General features: G+C 38.3%; 1 protein-coding gene across 10 annotated transcripts in view; it reads right to left on the bottom strand.

The window, feature by feature from the left end:
• SCMH1 (Scm polycomb group protein homolog 1) overlaps positions 1 to 20,429 on the bottom strand; it is a 151,640-nt gene that overhangs the window by 116,985 nt on the left and 14,226 nt on the right. For 7 of the 10 annotated variants that reach the window (XM_049617394.1, XM_049617395.1, XM_049617401.1 and 4 more), the window contains 3 exons: positions 12,360 to 12,428; positions 11,876 to 11,899; positions 2,035 to 2,105 (listed from right to left, as the gene is read on the bottom strand). In XM_049617394.1, the coding sequence (XP_049473351.1) occupies positions 2,035 to 2,105; positions 11,876 to 11,899; positions 12,360 to 12,428 (164 nt within the window). Of the gene's footprint in view, positions 1 to 2,034; positions 2,106 to 2,973; positions 3,117 to 11,875; positions 11,900 to 12,359; positions 12,429 to 20,429 lie in introns of those variants that run through there. The other 3 variants (XM_049617399.1, XM_049617402.1, XM_049617400.1) reach the window with 2 other exon arrangements.

Below are 20,429 nucleotides of genomic sequence, written 5' to 3'. Positions count from 1 at the left end.
TATTTCAATTGGTTGATTATTCTGCTCACGATGATTATGTTTTCCTGCCTCTTCTCATGCTTGGTAATCTTTCACTGGATGTCAGACATTTTGACTTTTAGCTGTTGGCTGCTGGATGTTTTTGCATTCCCTTATTATGCTTTGTTCTTCTTTTAATATACATTTTTATGATTTTTTAGTGACAGCTGTGTTTCTTTTTTTAATTTTTCTTTTTTTAAATTTATATCCAAGCTAGTTAATATACAGTGTAACAATGGTTTCAGGAACCAAATTTAGTGATTCATCACTTACATGTAACACCCAGTGCTCATCCCAACAAGTGCCCTCCTTAGTGCCCACCACCCATTTAGCCCATCCCCCTACCCAACACCCCTCCAGCAACCCTCAGTTTGTTCTCTGTATTTAAGAGTCTCTTATGGTTTGCCTTTCTCTGTTTTTATCTTATTTTTCCTTCCCTTCCCCTGTATTCACCTATTCTGCTTCTTAAATTCCACATATGAATGAAATCCTATAATATTTATTTTCTGTGACTGACTTATTTTGCTTAGCATAACACATCCTAGTTCCATCCATGTTGTTGCAAATGGCAAGATTTTATTCTTTTTGAATGCCAATAGTCCTTATATATATAATATATGTAACATATATCACATCTTCTTTTGTGCTTTGTTCTTAGATGCACTTAAATTACCTGCAAACAGTTTGGTCATTTTGAGTCTTGCTTTTATGATGTGTTAGGCAGGTCCAGAGAAGTGCTCATTCTAAGGCTAATTATTCCCCACTACTGAGTAAGATCTTCCCAAGTTTTCCACCTTATGCCACATGAATTATGAGATTTTCCAGTCTAACTGGTGGAATCAGGCATTATATCCAGCCCTGTGGGAGTGCTAGATTCTGTTCCTTCTATAGATCTGATGGTTTTTCTCTTGGCTTTGGGTCATTTCCTCATATGCATACATGGAACAACAACAGCACTTTGCTGAATACTTGAAGAGGGCTCTCTGCAGATCCCTGTGGTTTTCTTTCTGTGCAGCTCTCTCCTCGTAGGCATTCTGTCCTACAAATTCTAGCCACCTTGATTTCCCCTCTTAGCTCCAACCATTAAAATTAGGGATTCTGCTGGGTTCCACCCTAGGCTCCCCTTCTCTGGGCCATGGTCTCAAAACTCTCTTAAGGGAGTAAGCTGGGAAATCATAAGGGGCTCAACTCATTGCTTTTCATCTCTCAGAGATCACTGTGCTTGGCTGCCTGATCTTCAGTAACTTGAAAACTACTGTTTAGTATAATATACTCTGTCCTTTTATTATTATTTCAGGTGAGAGTATGGATTTAGTCCCTATTATTTCAAATGAGCAAAAGTCCTGGATTTATATTTTTATTTAGAGCACAGACAAAATTCAAAGTGAAATGTTGACAATTTGAGGAAATAAACACTGAAGAATAAAGGGAGGAAAGTATACATAATTTCCTGATGTTTATTAGCTCTGTTTAGCAGCAGTACACTTCTTTGCTTACTAGCCTATTATGTGCTGATATGGTCAACATTATCTGTGCATTGCGTGCAACACTTAATCCTATGTGGGAAGCTCTGAATGACCTCTAATAAGGTCCTAACATACTCTCCAATGGAACTCAGTGCCAGCATTCTTATGAAAATGTGGCAGGGGTGCTGTGTATAGAGAAATGAATACTGATCGACTTTCAAGAACTGTCTAAGGGATGTAACTGTTTCCTCTCTGTCTGAATTAAGAACTATTTTAAAAAACAAAAAACAACCAGCTACTGTTCTCAGTAACAAAACATATCCTCAAAGAGGCGAAGAAAGGAAAAGGTGTCACTTGGGATGATGTTGGAAGGAAGGTGTCCTACCAAAATTCATGAGTTTTGAGCCTTGAGCTGTATTCTTCCCATAGAAGTTTACTCTGGGGCCTTCAGGTGAGAAGTCCAAGGGCTCCTACCTCATGTTTTGCTTATCTAAGGATCAGAACAAACCTACTTGCCTCCCACCTACTAAAGATGTTGAGAATCAATTACCTGCTTGAAGCAATGGACAGGCGCTGGGACTGAACATGTTTCTTTTAGGTATTTGTCCCAGGTAAAATGACCTGAAAAGGAAATAGAAATCTCTATCACAGTCAACTTCCTAAAAAGTGCTTTCAGGATGCAATCTACACTAAACATTAGGCCATTTTTTGACTCGTTCTGAGCATAAGAAAAAACGTATTTTTCCCTGTTTGGGCTCAAGAGAGTATTACGGGTAGAAATCTATGTGACCTGAGTGGATCATTTTAGATCAATGTTTTAAAATTATGGTCTAAAGATGACCTTACTACGTTTTACATGTTAGTCCCTAAAGTGATCCAAAATGCCAGAGCAACATATACCAGTATCTCACAGAAGTGTCCAGGAAGCTCTTGGAAAACAGAATAGAAGACACAGAAAATGGGTGAGGAGATTCCTTCTGAACAACCTGACTCCTGAAGAGGTACCTTAATGCCATCAAATAATAGCTTTTAACACTCAATATGGTCGGATCCCACCATCGCAGCTCAGAAAGAATGAAGGACAGACATACGGTAAGATGATTTGATGGTAGGAAAAACCAGAATGAGTGAGATCATACTTGAATTCTCACTCTCTCTCACCCACCCCGAACCCACTCCCATTCCAGCTGCACTGCCTGAGGTGCAAAATGACAAAGATCTGGTAATTTACAGAAAAGTAGGTCCTTGGTAGCATTTCTTATGATAGTAACTATGAATGAGTTAGGGGGCCTACAGGATCTTGTAGCCTCTTGAAGTGGCCTTTAGAGCAACACTGTGCTAGAGAAACAGTCTTCAAGGTGACGCTGCTAGGGTCAGAGAAAACATTTTAAGGAACAAACTATTAAATATGTATGTTATTAAACCACAAAAGATGACTAAGTTCTTTATTAAAGGTTAAATCAATTACCAATCTCCCCCTAATACCCACCTAGAGGTGACCCCATGATGGTGCAGGGAAGGTCCCAGAGACTCTCACAAGCTAAAACACTGTAGCAAACCAGCATTTCTTGAAGTTTCCTCTGCAGTGGAGCAGCACAGGGCCCTTTTGGACCATGCAAAAAGCACTAGATGCTGGGAATAAAAATGATTTACTGAATGATAAAATCTAAATCACTTCAAAGATGATGCCAAGGCTTTATACTCTATTGACTTTATAGTTTCTGTTTTAAAACTTGTCCCTTTCCCACCATCCTTAAGCAAGCCAAATAGATTTGGCCAGAAATCACAGTCTGTTCTGAACCACTCCACGAACTGGCCAATGATTAATTATCTTGAATACAGAGTCCACAGGGTAGATGAGATGGATATTAACCTGGAATCAAGATTTAAGAGCTTATCAGAATAAAGACTCTGCTCTAGCAGAGATGTCCCTAAAGCAAGGAATGAATACATTTCACCACTATTTGCTGTTAGGAAAAAAAAAAACATTAAAAATTACCATTCCATTCTTACAAATAAAGAATTAAGTCAAATAGCAAGTCTTGGATTTGAGTGAACTGCAACTTTTGCACTCCAGCATCTATAACAGCACTGTCCACTAAAACTTTCCGTAATGACAGAAATGTTTTGTGTCTGTGGTGTCCAATAAGAAAGCCGTTAGCTGGGGGCGCCTGGGTGGCTCAGTCGGTTAAGCCTCTGACTTCGGCTCAGGTCATGATCTCACGGTTCGTGAGTTCGAGCCCCGCGTCAGGCTCTGTGCTGACAGCTCAGAGCCTGGAGCCTGTTTCAGATTCTGTGTCTCCCTCTCTCTTTCTCTCTGACCCTCCCCCGTTCATGCTCTGTCTCTCTCTGTCTCAAAAATAAATAAACGTTAAAAAAAAAAAAAAGTCGCTAGCCACATGTAACCATGGAACACTTGAAATGCGTGAGAGAAGAATTTAAATTTTAATTAGTTTAATTTAATTAATTTTATTTAAATACAAATTCCTACATGTGGTTAACAGCTACTGTATCAGACAGCACAGGTCTAGAGGTTTGCTCAGTCTGGGTAATTGCTTGTAGTAGCTTGCGTTTTGACCACAAGCATCCAAGAGACTTTGGTTTTAAAAATTATGGCAGCATCAGGGGTACCAAAATAACTGGGGCATTAATTACAGTTCTCTATTACACATCAATTATGGTAATCAATCCCTATTACAGAGGCAAGCAACCTCACATCTTTCTCCATTTAGAGAACACCCTATTGCCAACTGAATGAAAAGGAATCTCCTCTCTCTTTTTTTTTTTAATGTTTATTTCTGAAGGAGAGAGAGACAGAACTTGAGCAGGGGAGGGGCAGAGAGAGAGACACACAGAATCCGAAATGGGCTCCAAGCTCTGAGCTGTCAGCACAAAGCCTGATGCAGGGCTCAAACTCACAGACTATGAAGATCATGACCTGAGCCGAAGTCGGATGCTTAACCAGCTGAACCACCCAGGCGCCCCAGGAATGCCTTTTAAAAAAACATTTCAGTTTATTTATTTATTTTTGAAAGACAGAAAGAGTGAAGGGTGAGGGGCAGAGAGAGAGAGAGAGAGAGAGAGAGAGAGAGAGAGAGGGAGAATCTCAAGCAGGCTCCACACTGTCAGCACAGAGCCAGAGGTGGGGCTCAAACTCACAAACCATGAGACCTCTGAAACAAAGAGTCAGACGCTTAACCAACTGAGCCACCCAGGCACCCCTGGAATCTCTTTATTTTTTTTATTATTTATTTATTTATTAAAAATTTTTTTTAATTTTTTTTTTGAGAGAGACAGAATGTTAGTGGGGGAGGGGCAGACAGAGAGGGAAACACAGAATTCTAAGCAGGCTCCAGGTTTTGAGCTATCAGCACAGAGCCTGATGTGGGGCTTGAACTCATGAAGCATGAGACTATGACCTAAGCTGAAGTTAGACACTGAACCGACTGTGCCACCCAGGCACCCTGGAATCTCTTTTTTAAAAGCAGTCCTCCCACTGTGAGGGTTGACTGGATTGAACCATACCTAGATTAATATTTTTCTTAAATTTGACTTCTTAGGCTATCTGAGACTTAGTCTCATAATTTCAGGTAAATTGTGTTAATTTTATGGACTCAGGAAGAATGTTTGAGCACCTACTGTAATGCCCATAACGGAGCCAAATGTCATATCTACTGTATCTCCAAGCAACTGAAATAACCACACATACAAAAACGGGACAGGCAGCAAGGTATACATCAGGGAGGGGTTGGCAAACTCTCTGTAAAGGACCAGACAGTAAAATGTTATGGTTTGTGGGCCATCCAGTCTCTGTCACAAATACTCAACTCTGCACTGTAGCCTGAAACCCGCCAGAGACAATACGCACATAAATGAACATGGCTGTGTTCCACTAAAACTTTATTTACAGAAATAGGCAGTGGGCTGGATTTGCCCCCAAACAGTAGTTTGCCCTGGCATATAGCACTGATTCCCAAATGTTACTTATCATCAGAATCTCCTAAAGAATTTTTCTCATTTCTTTAAATAGCGTTGTGGGCCCCATCCTCAGAGGTTCTCATTCAGCAGGCTTTGAGTGTGGTCTGAAAATCTGTATTTTCAAAGGCTCCCTAAGTAATTCTGATTCACATCTGTGTCTAGAAATTATTGGTGGAGTTAAAAGAATATAATATTGAGAGTCAGAAGATGCTGGATAAAGTCTTATTTCTCTAATTATCTTAGATAAGTTACTTAATCCTTCTAAGTATCAGTTTATTCATCTGAAAGACAGAGATAATGTCTATCATGCAAGATTGTACACCCACTCATTCATTCAGTAAATATTTATTAAACTCCTTCCAAGTACAAAAGCACTGTGTTAAATATAAGAGGAACATGATATACATGATTCCTGAATACACGGAGCTTGCAGTTTAGAAATATTAAGTAGAGATATTAAATAAATAATAACACAAATAAACTGGTACAATTATGATAAATGTACGTTAATGAGGTAGTACAGGTTGCCTTGAGGATGCAGAACAGGAAAATCTAATTTGTTACTGGGATCAAGGATTACTGTGAAGATTAACATTATAATGTAATGTTTTATAAATACAATGTTTTATACTTTACAGAATGATTTCAATTCTTTATTCAACTGATGTTTGAGTATTCCTCTATGTGCCAGGCAGTATTCTCAGTGCTGGGATAAGGCAGGAGGTCCCTGCCCTCATGGAATTTACATTCTGGTGCATCATGAGGCACAATTAACACATAACCAAATAAATAAGGTAATGAGTGGTAAGCATTTGAAGGAAACAAAATAATGTGATAGAGGCTGGGAACTATCTTAGATGGCAAAGTTATGGACAGATACTCTATGGAGGAAACACTTGAGCTGAGACTTTACAGTCCTCTCATTTATACTACTGAATAATGCTTATGAAAGTATTTTATAAACTCTAATTCATACCACTTTATAATTACACTTATTATTAGAAAATAAAATCCCTGCCCTGAAGAGAGTTACACACTACATAGAAGTAGCTTTAAAAAATTAAAAGTCCCTAATAATGTAAAGCAGAAGAGATCCACGAAGTTGATTGCATGAATCCCTTTCTCTAATACTCATTCATTCAACAAATACTTACTGCACACTGCCATATACCAACCCTAGTTCTAGGCACTGGTGATCTAGAGCAAAGAATGAAATAGCAAAGTCTCTGCTGATATGGAGCTTACTTTCTAAGGGGAAAGAAAAACAATAAACAAACATAAATATATGTCGGATGGTGTAGAGGGCAACAAGAGACACCAGATAATATACAATTCCTGGCCTTTTTCAAATAAAGAAAAAATAAAGCAAAGTAAGAGGGAAAGAGTGCCGAGGGTATGTGTGTGCTATTTCAGGCAGGATGGTCAAGCAAGGCATCTTGATGGGGTGATATAAAAGTTGAGACCTGAAGCTCCCTCCAGCCTCTGCTTGAACACTTGCAACGATAAGAAACTTCTTATTCAGTTATTATTCAATAGTACAAACAGATAGACTTTGAACTACATAGTCGGCCAAAGTCTGACTCCTTCTAACTTCTACCCATTGGTCCTGGACATAATATATGAGAGAGATTATATATATCATTAAATGTCAATGATACGTAGCTGCTAATTTGACCCAGCTACATGAGGCACCTCCATCCGTGGTGGCTACTATTCTGACAGCACCTCTCTACAAGAACTCTACTTCATTCCACCTGAAGTGTGGAACGCAAATTCCTAAGAGAGATACAGACAATCACAGTCTTTAGATCAGAAATTCGACTCCAAGATTACTGTCTGAAAACTGTTCCGTTGTTTATATGTGCCATAATTTATATACATTAACAACAGTATTTGTTAAATACTCTTGGTGGTCACGTAAGTGTTTTCTAATTTTTGATGAGTATCTTTGTGCACATATCTTTTAACACTTTTAAGATGATCACTTTAGGGCAAATTCCTAAGAGTGGGATGAATGGACAAAGAACAGGCATACTTTATATTTTGATATCATATAATTCCCACCAACGGTGCATGAGAATATGTTTCTTACGTCCTTGCTAAAACTGCTTTAACAATCTCTATACTTTTGTTAAATCTTACAAGTGAAAAAGCAAAAGACTATTATACTTTTATATGCAATTCTTTGATGACTAATAAAGTTGAAGATATTTTTAGGCTTATTAGTCCATTTGTATTTTATTTTTGTCATTTTTCACTGAGGTATTCTTTTGTTTTCTCAGATTCTAAGAGTTCTATGTAGATTAAGGATGTTAGTCCTTTGCTTATCATATATGTTGTAGACATTTGTCTCAGTCTGCTAGGATTTGCTCTTAAATTCCTCTATCTTGTCTTTTATGACTTCCTGGCTTTCATGTCATGCTTTCTTCAGCATTACAAGAGATATTAACCCATGTGTTCTTCTAGTATTTCTCAGGTTTAATTATTTTTTTACATTTAAATGATCTATTTCGAATTTATTCTGTGAGACAAATAAGGCAAAAATAAAGCTTTCCTTCTCAGCTTTTATTCAATAAATGTGCTCACCACCATTTTTGAATAAATCACCTTCTCCCCGCTGATTGGAAATGTCACTGTGATCACATGTTAATTTCTTATATACATTTAGACCTATCTCTGGACTCTGCCTTCTGTTCCCCTCATCAGTCAGTCTATTCCAAGACGAGGAGCATTTTGTTTCATGTAATTTCAAAACCAATTTAACCAATTTTAATTTTTCATAAGGCATACCCTCAACCCTGTTTTCTTGGCACTTTCAAAGGATTAATAAATTGTGGCATATCCAGTGCTAATAAAACCCTGTTATCAGAAAATGTACAAAGCTTAAGTTTATGAGATACACAGTGGCTCATTCTCAAAATATTGTCCATGGGCCTTTCAGATCAGTAGCTTGATATTTTTTAATGAATCATCTAAAGATAAAACACCAAGTCAAAAAAAAAAAAAAAAAAAAAAAAAAAGGATTTCTGACTCTTCCAATTTCTCAGAACAAATCCCACCATTTCCCAGCTCCTATAACATCCTGTTCATACCTTTATTTTCATATCTTCACATCATATCATCATCATTATTTATGCAAGCTACTTACAGACAGCGGGTATCTTTCTTACTATTATTTTTAATCTTCACCGTTTACCACAGTGCCTGAAACTGAACTCAGGCTCCACAGAAGTGTAGTGAACGAAAAGTGAGGGGTGAAAAGAAGAAGGGAGTGAGCACCAGTGCTTCTCTTTTCTGCACCAATACAATCACACCGGTGGTCTTCAAATTTAGTTCTGGGAGTTATACGTTGAGATAGAACAAACCAAAGTCTAAATGGTGGCCTAAGTGGCAAGGGGACACAAAACCATGTCACCTGAGGAGTGGCTGAAGGAACACTGACACTCAGCTTGAAGAAGAAAGCCAAGTCTTAGAGCCAATTTGCCATCCATCCACCAATCCAACAAGTATTTATCGTGTGTATCAAAGCATTGTGCCAGGTGCCGGAGAAACAACCGTGATCAAATACTGTTCTTGCCCTCATGGAGCTTTAGTAAGGCCAGAGGCTAGACAGCCAACTACATAAAGTGTGGTAAGTGCTATGCTTGGCTACGGAGGCTGCTATAGGAGGGCTTGCGGAAGGATTCCCAGGGGAAGTAACCTCTACACTTCTAAGTTAAGGTGTAAAAGGATAAGCAGGAAGTCAGTCAAGAAGAGAGAAAATTCTTTGTTTTTAGAATCTTTTGTTTCAGACTGAAAGAAAAACATGAATAAAGGTCCAGAAGTAAGAAAAACCACTTCTAAAAATGGAATATTTTGGTATGGCTACTGGGTAGAGTTAAACACAAACAAAAGGTAGTTTAGAAAGGAGGTTTTAGGTAAAAGCAGTGTGCAGGTATCAGAGAGCCTCCTCAACCACATTAATGAGAAAAAGAAGCACTAAAGGCTCTGGGGCAGGAGTCATTCTGTGTGTAGTGTGGAGGATGGACTGGAGGAGTGCAGGGCTGGAGGCAGGAAGACTAGTTAGGAAGCTGTTCTAATAATCTATATGAGATCATAGTGCTTCAACTAGGACGGTTAAGAGTGGCAGTGAGCAGGCAGTCCCTATAGCTGCTTTCTAATAACTGGAAGCTGGTCAGTGAAAAACTGGCTAAATTATTCCATATTGCCCTAAAAGTTCAAAGTATGACTGATAGAATTGACAAAGAAACAGATTTTGGACCAATAAATAAAACTGTCTGACTGAGTGAGTTCCTGAGGTGGCTGTAAGTCCCCAGCAACGTTGAAAAGTTCAAGACAAGGCATTTTATAAGACATTCAAAACGTCGAATTTTGAAATGCTGGGCCAAGTTAGATTATTTTAAAGCCTCTTCCAAACTCAGATTCTAAAAATCTACTGAATCTCATTTCTTTAAAAAAAAAATTTTTTTTGTTTATTCATTTATAGAGAGAGACACAGAGAGCAAGCAGGGGAGGGGCAGAGAGAGAGGGAGACAGAATCCGAAGCAGACTCCAGGCTTTGAGCTGTCAGCACAGATCCCAACACGGGGCTCGAACCCAGGCACCGTGAGATCATGACCTGAGCTGAAGTTGGAAGTTGGACACTTAACCAACTGAGCCACCCAGGCACCCCCTGAATTTCATTTCAATTTGATATTTGGGGCTGCTCTCTATGCTTGATGGGCAAAATGAAATATGCAGGATTAACTCATCAGAGGCTGTGCCTGGCTATGCTGGTGCTATGTTATCATAGCCTTTACTCCTCACGCAGGAAAAATATACTTCCAAAATTTAACATCACTTCTTGTACATACTTTGTGTTAAACTGAGTATCCACTTTTTCCAATTCCCTATCAACAAAACAGACTGTTCACAACATACCTTAACTTGTTACTGAACTATATGTAATTGTTATCATTCATATTAGCAACAAAACCAAAACCAGCAACAGCTCTCACAGAGTATCTTCTGTCTGCCTACACCATGTTCAATATCTCCCAAATTCTTCATAACCTGAAAAGTAGGTTTTATTCCCATTTTAAAGATGAGGAAATAGACTCGAAAGATTAAGTAACTTTCCCCAAATCACTAAATTTGTGAGTGGGCAACAGAAATTTGAACCAAGGCCTGTCTGATTCATACGTCCATGATTTTTCTATCATACGCTAGTGCCTTAGAAAGCTTGAGGTAAGTTTTAAGTCATTAAAAAGTGACTATCATTTATTGTTTATTAAGTGCTAGGCCCTTTACCTCCATCATTTCAATTCCTTCACTTCTTCAGCTCACATCCAGAGAACACTCCACTCCAAAGAATGTTCCAAGATTTGACTTAAAATAATGTCTGAGGATGGTCCCGCAACAGAATGAAAATAACAATCCTCAAAAGTTGAAAAGTATTTGAGAGGTTTTAAGATGTTTTCACATCCATTAGCTCTTGTAATCTTCTTAACAACCTTGTGAAGTAGGCAGAATGGGATAATTATCCCCATTTTCCAAGCCAGAAAACTGAGGATCAGCATCACAAAGTTTCTAAGCCCGGCTGGCTTTCAAAGAACCCAGGAGCTCTGACTCCTAGTCTAGCATTCTACTCTTCTACGTTACCTTCTTTGTCAGTGGGCAGTAAAAGTAATGTTTTGGGAAGAAAAGGCAAGAGGGAGCAAAAAGACAGTGATAATAACAGAGGTGAACACATGAAGTCACAGAACATAATATATAAAAACATTTGAACAAAAACTGATAAAGCCATTAGGATATCAATATTTGTGTAACATATAGAAAGATTTTAAAGAACTAAGAAGTTAAGACTGACGTTTATGTAGAAACCCTGAAGGCTGATTAAGAAATATTAACATTAGCATTATTTCTCAAATCCTAGTCCTGAGGTACATACACTCTGTAGGGATGAAAACCGAATGCAGTTAGCAGTCTGACTCTTGTTATTTGAATCGTTAATATTTCAGATTGCATTTAAAGATTTTACAAAATCTTTAGGTTTAATTTCAGTTTGCTACATCTCATGAATAATTTCTTTTGGGGAAATCCCACCAAATTCTGACTGATGGAGAGTGGGGGTTTGTTTTTGTTCTGGATTCACTGAATTAAGAGTAGCTTCCAGTGTGGATCAGCCCCTGTTCCTCCTTGTACTCTGTGTAATCAACCCCCCCTCCCCACCCTGTTGGCTTGGTCTGCACCTCCCGATAAGGATGGCTGGGCCGGACAGCTGACAGGACTGGCTATACGGGCTGCTGAGGCAGACGAGCACAGGACACACGGGGCCATGGGACAGACAACACGGCATTCTGTTCCTAGTCACACTCTAATCTCTGGTTCGGTTATTACCTATATTTAACAGAAATACAAGAAAGAAATCTTACCTAGTTCCAGGATGTCAGTAGCTTCTATTAAAGAAAAAAATGTTACAGCGTAAGTCATCAGGACAAACATACCAAAATGAAAGAAAGGTGAAGTTCTGGGGTAAAACGAAGGCTTGAGAGTTTGTGTAACCCAAACCTCTCCTTTTAGAAGGTACTGAGTGTGTTACTAGTAGTTGTGGGATATACCACCTAATTCTGCCTCACTCTCAAGCCTAAACTCTTAAACACTGGAGATGCGGACAGGCCAACCGGGCTTGAAGCTGTGAGGCTACTTCAAGATTATCTGTACTCAGAGTGAAAGTCTCCTGACTTCCAGTTCAAAACAAAACATACCGCTTCTAACAGATACCTCTACAAACTAAAATATTCGCTTGTGCGTCCATCAGTGAGTTCTTTATACCTCAGACCTCTCAGAACAAAGGTTTTATGAGAAGAGATGTTAAATTAAATTTTTCCACGCTAAACAGAGGGGTTTTTTTCTTACCTTGATATTGGGATGCAGACTCGGAAAGGTGACCATACTTGTGTTTCCTAACATCATTCCAGTCTATCACTGCAGGAGGAGAGAAAACAGTCATATGAAAAGAAAATGCAAGATTCAATACTTCTCTAATTTAACAGCAGGCATCAATAGTTTTTGATAAAGTAATACACTTCTGAGATTGTATTCTAAGGAAACAACCCAAGCTACAGAAAAACGGTTTTATCTAAAAAGCTTTAGTATTGTTTATAATAACAAAAAGGGAGGGAGGATACGTAAATGCTCAGAACAGAAGACTGATTAAGATACTACAATACATTTATCAGTTGACAACGGATTTTGCAGCTTTAAATTTTTACAAAGGCTACACAACAAAATAGGAAACTGTTTAAGGTTATGATGTCTGGTAAAATATCAGAGCAAAAATTATATTCATGGAATAATCGAAATTATGTAAAAAACTGAAAACAAAGAACGCCCTTGCTCTGGGCTGAATTGTGTGTCCCCCCTGCCCATTCTAATGTGACTGTATTTGGAGATAGGGTCTATAAAGAAGTAACTACATTAAAATGAGGTCATTAGGGTGAGTCCTAATCCAACGAGACTGGTGTCCTTATTATAAGAGGAAATTTGGACACATACGGGGACAGAGGAAAGAGTATGTGAAGACAGAGATGGGCATCTAAAAGCCAAGGAGAGAGGCCTCAGATCTTGATCTCTGACTTCCAGCCTCCAGAATCATGAGAAAATAAGTTTCTTTTTTCTAAAGTTTATTTATTTATTTTCAGAGAGAGAGAGAGAGAGAGAGAGAGAGCGCGCGCGCACACACACGCGCGCGCGCGCGCGCAAGTGGGGGAGGGGCAGAGAGCAAGGGAGAGACAGAATCCCAAGCAGGCTCCGCACCATCTGCACAGAGCCCGATGCAGGGCTTGAGCTCATGAACCATGAGATCATGACCTGAGCTGAGATCGGAGTTGGACACTTAACCAACTGAGCCACCCAGGTGCCCCAAGAAAATAAATTTCTGTTTAAATCACCAGGTCTGTATGTAATCCCTGCAGCCCTAGCAAACTAGTACAACCCTAAAAAGTTATCACTAGAAAAAAGAAAAAAAAAAATAAGACGCAAACACAGCAAATATAAACATCTGGTTATCTTTAGGTAGTGTCCTATTCCCCCTACCCCGATTTTCTAATCTCATGTATTTTCAATTTTTTTCATAAAGATAAGTTGCTTACATAATGGAAATACATTTTCCTTGTTTGAGAATTTAGATTAAATCTACTGACTACCACTTTCTCACCATCAATTACCCATCATGTTTTTACTTCTCTTCTTACCCAGCTCAGATTCCAGGGTCTCTCATTTAAATCACTCGCTGGCAAACACTCTTAACTCCCTCCTACCTCTTTTTTGCCAAATTTGCCTAATAAAGCCTCAGTCTTAACTCTGGTTAAAGCCACTTATCCACCTATACCATGCCTACCCCAACAGCTCACAAGTGCTGAAGAAAACCAAATGCAAGCTTACTGGTCTCACTTTAAACTCATGACCACAATTTTCAAACGCTATTTAACATGGTCTAGAAATCATACTGCGTTTCCCTACTGTGCTTGCTTTTCCACCTTCCAAAAATTTTTTTCATTTATTTTTCTTTCTCCTCATACTCCAAATATCCTCTCCCTCTCCCTCACTCTTAGGTATGATGTCAATTTAGGGTTCATTGAGAAAACAGAAATAAGGGACAGGAACCTTCTATATGCCACTCAGGAAGGTACAGACTCCATCATGTTTAGTGGTACATCTCCCATCCACAGTATAGTAGCAGGTGCTCAGTTAGTGTTTGGTGAATGAATGAATCTACTCATTCATCATTCTTTCTGACTGCTCTTCTATTGCTGTGGATGAAGTGTCTGTTTTTATCAAAAGGCAACTCTCCAGTTTTGCTCCACATCCCATTTCCTCTCATCCTCTCAAGGACTTTGCAAGTATTTCCTTTCTAATAGGCCATTTGCATCCGCATCCTTACTGCCCCATAATCTCCTATCAAACATCAACACACAAAACAAATACCCCCTCTCCAACCCTCTCTTAATCCCATGTATATCCCTCTTGCCTTCTATTTCTCAGGAAAATGTATTTTAAGAGTTATCTATAGCCATTGCCTCCTCACTTCTTCACAATTATCTCCTCATTCAAACAGGGTTCTTCTGTCTACTATTCCACTGAGATCACCCCCAAATTCATATTTCTAGCATTGGCCTCCTCTTGGAATTCCACACTTACATATAATCTCTACATAGTTATCAAATCAGACATTTGAAACTTAACGTGGCTAAAACAGAATGCCACCTCTTGTCAACCTGTTCCTCTTTTTTTTTTTTTTTTAAGTTTTGATTTAAATTCCAGTTAGTTGACACACAGTGTAATATTAGTTTCAGGTGTACAATATAGTGATTCAACAGTTCCATCCATCACCCAGCGCTCATCGCACAACTGCACTCCTTAATCCCAATGGCTATTTAGTTCATCCCCCCACCTCCCCTCTGGTAACCATCAGTCTGTTGTCTGTAGTTCATAGTCTGTTTCTTGGTTTGCCTCTCTCTCTTTTTCCCCCCCCTTTGCTCATTTGTTTTCTTTCTTAAATTCCACATATGAATGAAATCATATGTGACGGAGATGCCATTTACTGGTTTGGGGAAGGCAATCTGTCCTCTTCTTGTCTTTCCCAAACCAGTAAATGGCATCTCCATCACCGAGCTGTTCAAGCCAAAAATCCCTGAAGTTGTCCTTGATGCTTCTATTTCCTTTACACTCACATCCACTCAGTAAGTTCTGCTGGACCATGTCCCCAACTCATCCACCACTCATCCCACTGCTCACGCTCTACTTCCAGTCACTGTCCTTCTTACCTGGGCCATTAGGATAGCCTGCTGACTGGAAGCCCTGCTTCCCCTCTTGCCCTACTCCAACTTACTCACCATACAGAGGTCAGAGTGAGCATTTGAAAACACAAAAAAGATCATGTCATTCATCTGCTTAAGGATAAATGGCTTCCCACTGAATTAAGGATGCCTTGCACAGATATGCAGGATTCAGCTGCTGCCATGTCTCTGATCTTGTCCCATATGATACCCCCCTCCAACTTTTTTAAAGTAAACTTATTTATTTTGAGGGAGGGAGGGCAGGAGAGAGAGAGCAAGAGAGCATATTAGCAGGGGAGGGGCAAAGAGAGAGGGAAGCAGAGAATCCCAGGCAGGCTCCGTGCTCAGCGCAGAGCCCTACCTGAGGCTCCATCCTATGAACCATGAGATCATGACCTGAGCCGAAATCAAGAGTTGGACCCTTAACTGACTGAGCCACCCAGGCGCCCCATGACTTTTCTCTTTTCCATTACACTCCAGTCACACTGGCCAGTGTCCCACCCCAAGTGTTTGCCTTCTCTTCTGGTTGGACGTCCCCTGTCTTTCCAGTACCTGCCATGTTTGTTCTCTAAATCATGAATAAAGATTATAAACCTGATTAGGCTAAAAAACTGCTGACAAGAGACAAAAGATTAGGGTATCATAATTGAATTTGTGTTTGAAATTGTTCACAATTATTTTTAACTTATTTTTTATAATTAGAAATAATATATTCTCAAAAATTAAATATACAGTACATATTCCATTTATGTACAAGTTTTCAATATCATATCACTTAAGTAAAGATGAGCTACCAGCATACACAAAATGGATTCAGGAAGCTACAATAAATTGAAACCAGGCTGTAAGATCACTAATAAAACTAACAAAACAATTCAAAATCAACCAATACAAGTTAGGGGAAAAATACTCTAATACAGAGAAAAAAACAAAAGCCAGACCCAATGATGAAGTAAAATGAACAAAATAATTAACAAGTTTGGCTGGGCAGAAAGGCATCGAAATAAGGTTCCACAACAATGGAAAAGGAACTTCTGAGAAGAAATATTTGAAACTCCTGGCACAAACAAGCGGAACTGGGAAAGCAGTGCCCAAAGAAGAAAAGGAGACAGCAACCACATTCATTACAAATTGCTTAAATTTTATTTTAAGCATCATCATAAATTACCCAGTGGATAAGGTCACCATCCCTGTATCAATTCTTTTTTTTTTTTTTAAATATTTATTTATTTACTTTTGAGAGAGACAAAGACAGAGCATGAGTGGGGGAAGGGCGGAGAGAGAGGGAGACACGGAATCCGAAGCAGGCTCCAGGCTCCCAGCTGTCAGCACAGAGCCCAACGCGGGGCTCGAACTCTTGAACCACGAGATCATGACTTGAGCCGAACACAGATAAATGCTCAACCGACTGAGCCACCCAGGCGCCCCACATCCCTGTATCAATTCTTAAATGAACAGAATGTAGCCTGATAGAATTCCACATGTAAAAACAGAAACTGGTTACCGGTAATTTTTCAAAGTATTCTCAGATTAATGGCCATGTTTCAAAATATATTATGATATGTAACTACTATATTTAAATAGACGGTTTTATTTTATTCTCTCTCCTCAGGCTGTATATTTCTTCTCCCATAGTCCTTCTCCCAGTTAGTAATAAATCAGAAACCTGGAGTCCTCTTTAACTGTCTCTCTCTTATCCTCCAAATCTAACCAGTTATCAAAATCTGTCCATTCTACCTTCAAAATGACTGTCTCCTCTGCTCCTATTCTGTGTTTAAGATTTCATTCTCTCTCACCTTGACCAACAGAAACAGCTACTTCATTCCTGTGTGTGACCTCACTCCTTTCCAATCCACACGTTAGCATTCAGTTTCTAAAATACTTATATTTATGTATCTATCTTAATTCTAAGATTAGACAAAACATCTCACTATCTTTTAAGTCTTCAAAGGTCAAAACCTAAACTGTCTCCATAATAAACATGCCATATGTGTCTGGACTTTACCTCCCTTCTCTATTTGGGAGATTCCTATTTATTCACCATGGTCCAGGATTAATGTTACTTTCTAATATCTTTCTGGCAGCATCCCTAAGCACAGCACTATTTCCACCTCCTACTTCTATGCCTGTTCCAGGTGTTAGAGGTAAATACTGCTAACCCAGTCATTATTCCTGGGGCTTAACACACAGCAAACACTAAGAAAAAGAAAAAAAAGAAAAAAAAGAAAAGAAAAGAGAAGAGAAGAGAAAAGAAGAGAAGAGAAAAGAAAAGAAAAGAAAAAAGAAAAAGTTTGCTCAACCGACTGAGCCACCCAGGCGGCCCCACGAATATTTAAATGCAAGCTTTCATCAAAACAATTTTGACACATATACAGAATCCACTATAGTTAGATTATCTATCAATTATTCATGTTAAATAAGAAATAATTAAAAACAGATCTTCTAATAGTGTAGATAAAAGTCATTTATATATTGATTTTGGAGTTTTCTTCCACTACAGATGTATTCTTTGAATACCTAGGCTAATATTAAAAATGTACTTGCTACCATTTACCGAGTACACTTTCCGTTTCAATGTTGCAAGATGAGAAAAGTTCCGGAGATGGATGGTGGAAATGGTTGCACAGCAATGTGAATGTATTCAATGTCACTAAACTGTATACTTAAAAATGGTTAAAGTGGTAAATTTTAAGTTATATATCTTTTATCACAATTTTTAAAATTCAATTAATTAAAAACATGAACTTGCATTTTGGGATGTCAGAAGGCTCAGAAGTTGCCATACTGATTTCATTTCAGATTCAACTAACACCTATCATTACCATATACCAAGCCCAGGGCCAGGCAGTTTTATTATATATCATCTTGGGTATTACCAATATGTATCTATAGGTGAAGAGTAAGAATCTGGGACTCAGAAAGTTTAACAGTGCCATGGAGTAGAAGGGCTGGTTAGGCAACAGCAATGAAAAATATGCAGTAATAATAGTTCACAAATGAAAAACCAAGCTGAATTAATGTCCTGAATCCTATTTATATAGATGTATTTATTCAGTAAACATTTATAATCTGTCAGGTACTACTATTTATTATACTAATAATAATAATTATTTATTATATTGTATATAATGTATATAATATATATAATATATAATTATATAATATATAATATATAATATAATATATTATATTATAATAATTTATTATACTAATTATTATACTATTTATAATTTGTCAGGTACTACTCTGGGCACTGAAGATACGTCATTGGACAAAACAGAGAAAAACTGCTTCTCATGAAGTTTACATTCTATTCCAAAGGTTTCACAAAATGTGATCTTTTGACAGGAGGCATTTGAAATAGCATTCATTGCAGGGGAGCAGATGTCAGAATGAGACATCTTCTTGGCAATGAGAACTATCCTGCAGAGGATGGGTTATTCATTTCCTGAATAAGCAGAAAGCCTGGATGACCACCTATCACCAAAGATGCTGAAACTTTTCCAAGCTGAGAAGGAATTTATGGGTTGGAAAAGGGATTAATTACATAAACTTCTAAGATCTTATTCAACCCTGGAGTTCTATTGCAATAAGCAACAAACACTATTATGGGGGCTGAGACAGAAACGTGTCCATAACTTGTGTGCACACATAACGTGTGTGTGTGTGTGTGTGTGTGTGTGTGTGTGCGCGCGCGTGCGCACGCATATATCCTGACTATGAACTATTTACCAGTATAAATTATGTCTCATTCTTCTTTATATCTCATGTGTCTAAGTCCATGAAACAAATGAGTGAGTACAATGTCACAGGCTTAAAACACAGTGGATTGCTCCCTATTAAATCTTGCTCAATTTGACATTTAAATTCCATTTCCAACTTGCTATTTTCAAAATAACCCTCTAAAGCCTTTTTTATTTCCAGATTGAAATGATATTAATCTATAGTCTTTAAACAAAAATTCTTTGACTACACACAGGTTCCAGCTTTGTGCTAGGTAATGGGGGATTCAAAAAATAACAAGGTACTCTCCCTTTAGTCTAAAAGAGGGAGAAAGATACAGAAGTAAATGTGATAAAGTATTATAGATGCTGCATTAAAAGTAAATGGGGGCTCAGAGAAGGGAGGAGACAGTTTTGTCTGGGGAGAAATTAAGACTTTAATGGAAAAGGAATTGAGTCTTGGGGATGGAGTAATAAGAAAAGTATATCACAGGGGGGGAATAATATAAAGAGAGAAATGATGCCATAAACCACTATGTTAGACCTGCTCTAGTATGGTAGCCACCTGAATTCTGGCAAGTGTGACTAAGAAAGTGAACATTTAATTTTGTTTTAACTTTTTTATTAATATAAATTCATAACTGACATTCAGTACAGTTATGGGGAAAACTTTTAAAGTATATTTGGAACAAAGCTGGATATGAGAATCTACTTTTTCAGTTGAAAATTGTTGAAATCTAAATACAAATCAATCACTTCTGACAAAACTTAGTGTCTGAATTGAGATGTGCTATAACTGTAAAACATATACCAGATTCTGAAGACTGAGTATGAAAAAAGGAATGCAGAATAGCTCCGTATGTATTTTTATATTGGTTATATGTCAAAATAGTGTCGGAGATATATTCAGTTAAATAAAATGTATTATTAAAATTAAATCCCCCTATTTCTTCCTTACCTTTTTCAGTGTGGTTACTAGAAAATTTACAATTCTGTGTGTGACTTGCATTGTATTTCTATTGGACAGTGCCATGTTGGGCAACTTGTAGTTCAATGTGGCTGGAGCAGAAGGTATGTTAGGGGGTATGACAAGAAAAGTAAGAAGTGGTCAACGTCAATGCCTATCTATTTTACTATAATGGAGAAAGCAGAATAAGAAAGAAGAACCCAGTGGGCAGAGAAGTAGAGGTGAGGGGCAGAGGACAGAATATACTAATTGTCTATGGGACCTTGGCTCTGGAGGCTCATTACACTCTTGCTTCTCACATGGCTTAGTTGTTCAACCTCCCTAGTAATTAAGAGAATCCAAACAATTTCACATGTAGAGACGGAAGAAAAGGCTTTAGAGAAACTAAACTTGACATGATTTTAGTGTCAAGTGGAAGAGCAAGCTTAACTTCATCTCAGACAAATCATCCCACCTCAGG

This window comes from Panthera uncia (assembly GCF_023721935.1).
Source record: "Panthera uncia isolate 11264 chromosome C1 unlocalized genomic scaffold, Puncia_PCG_1.0 HiC_scaffold_4, whole genome shotgun sequence".
NCBI lineage: Eukaryota > Metazoa > Chordata > Mammalia > Carnivora > Felidae > Panthera > Panthera uncia.
The sequence above is the reverse complement of the archived record's forward strand: the minus strand, read 5'-3'. Positions and strand labels throughout refer to the sequence as shown.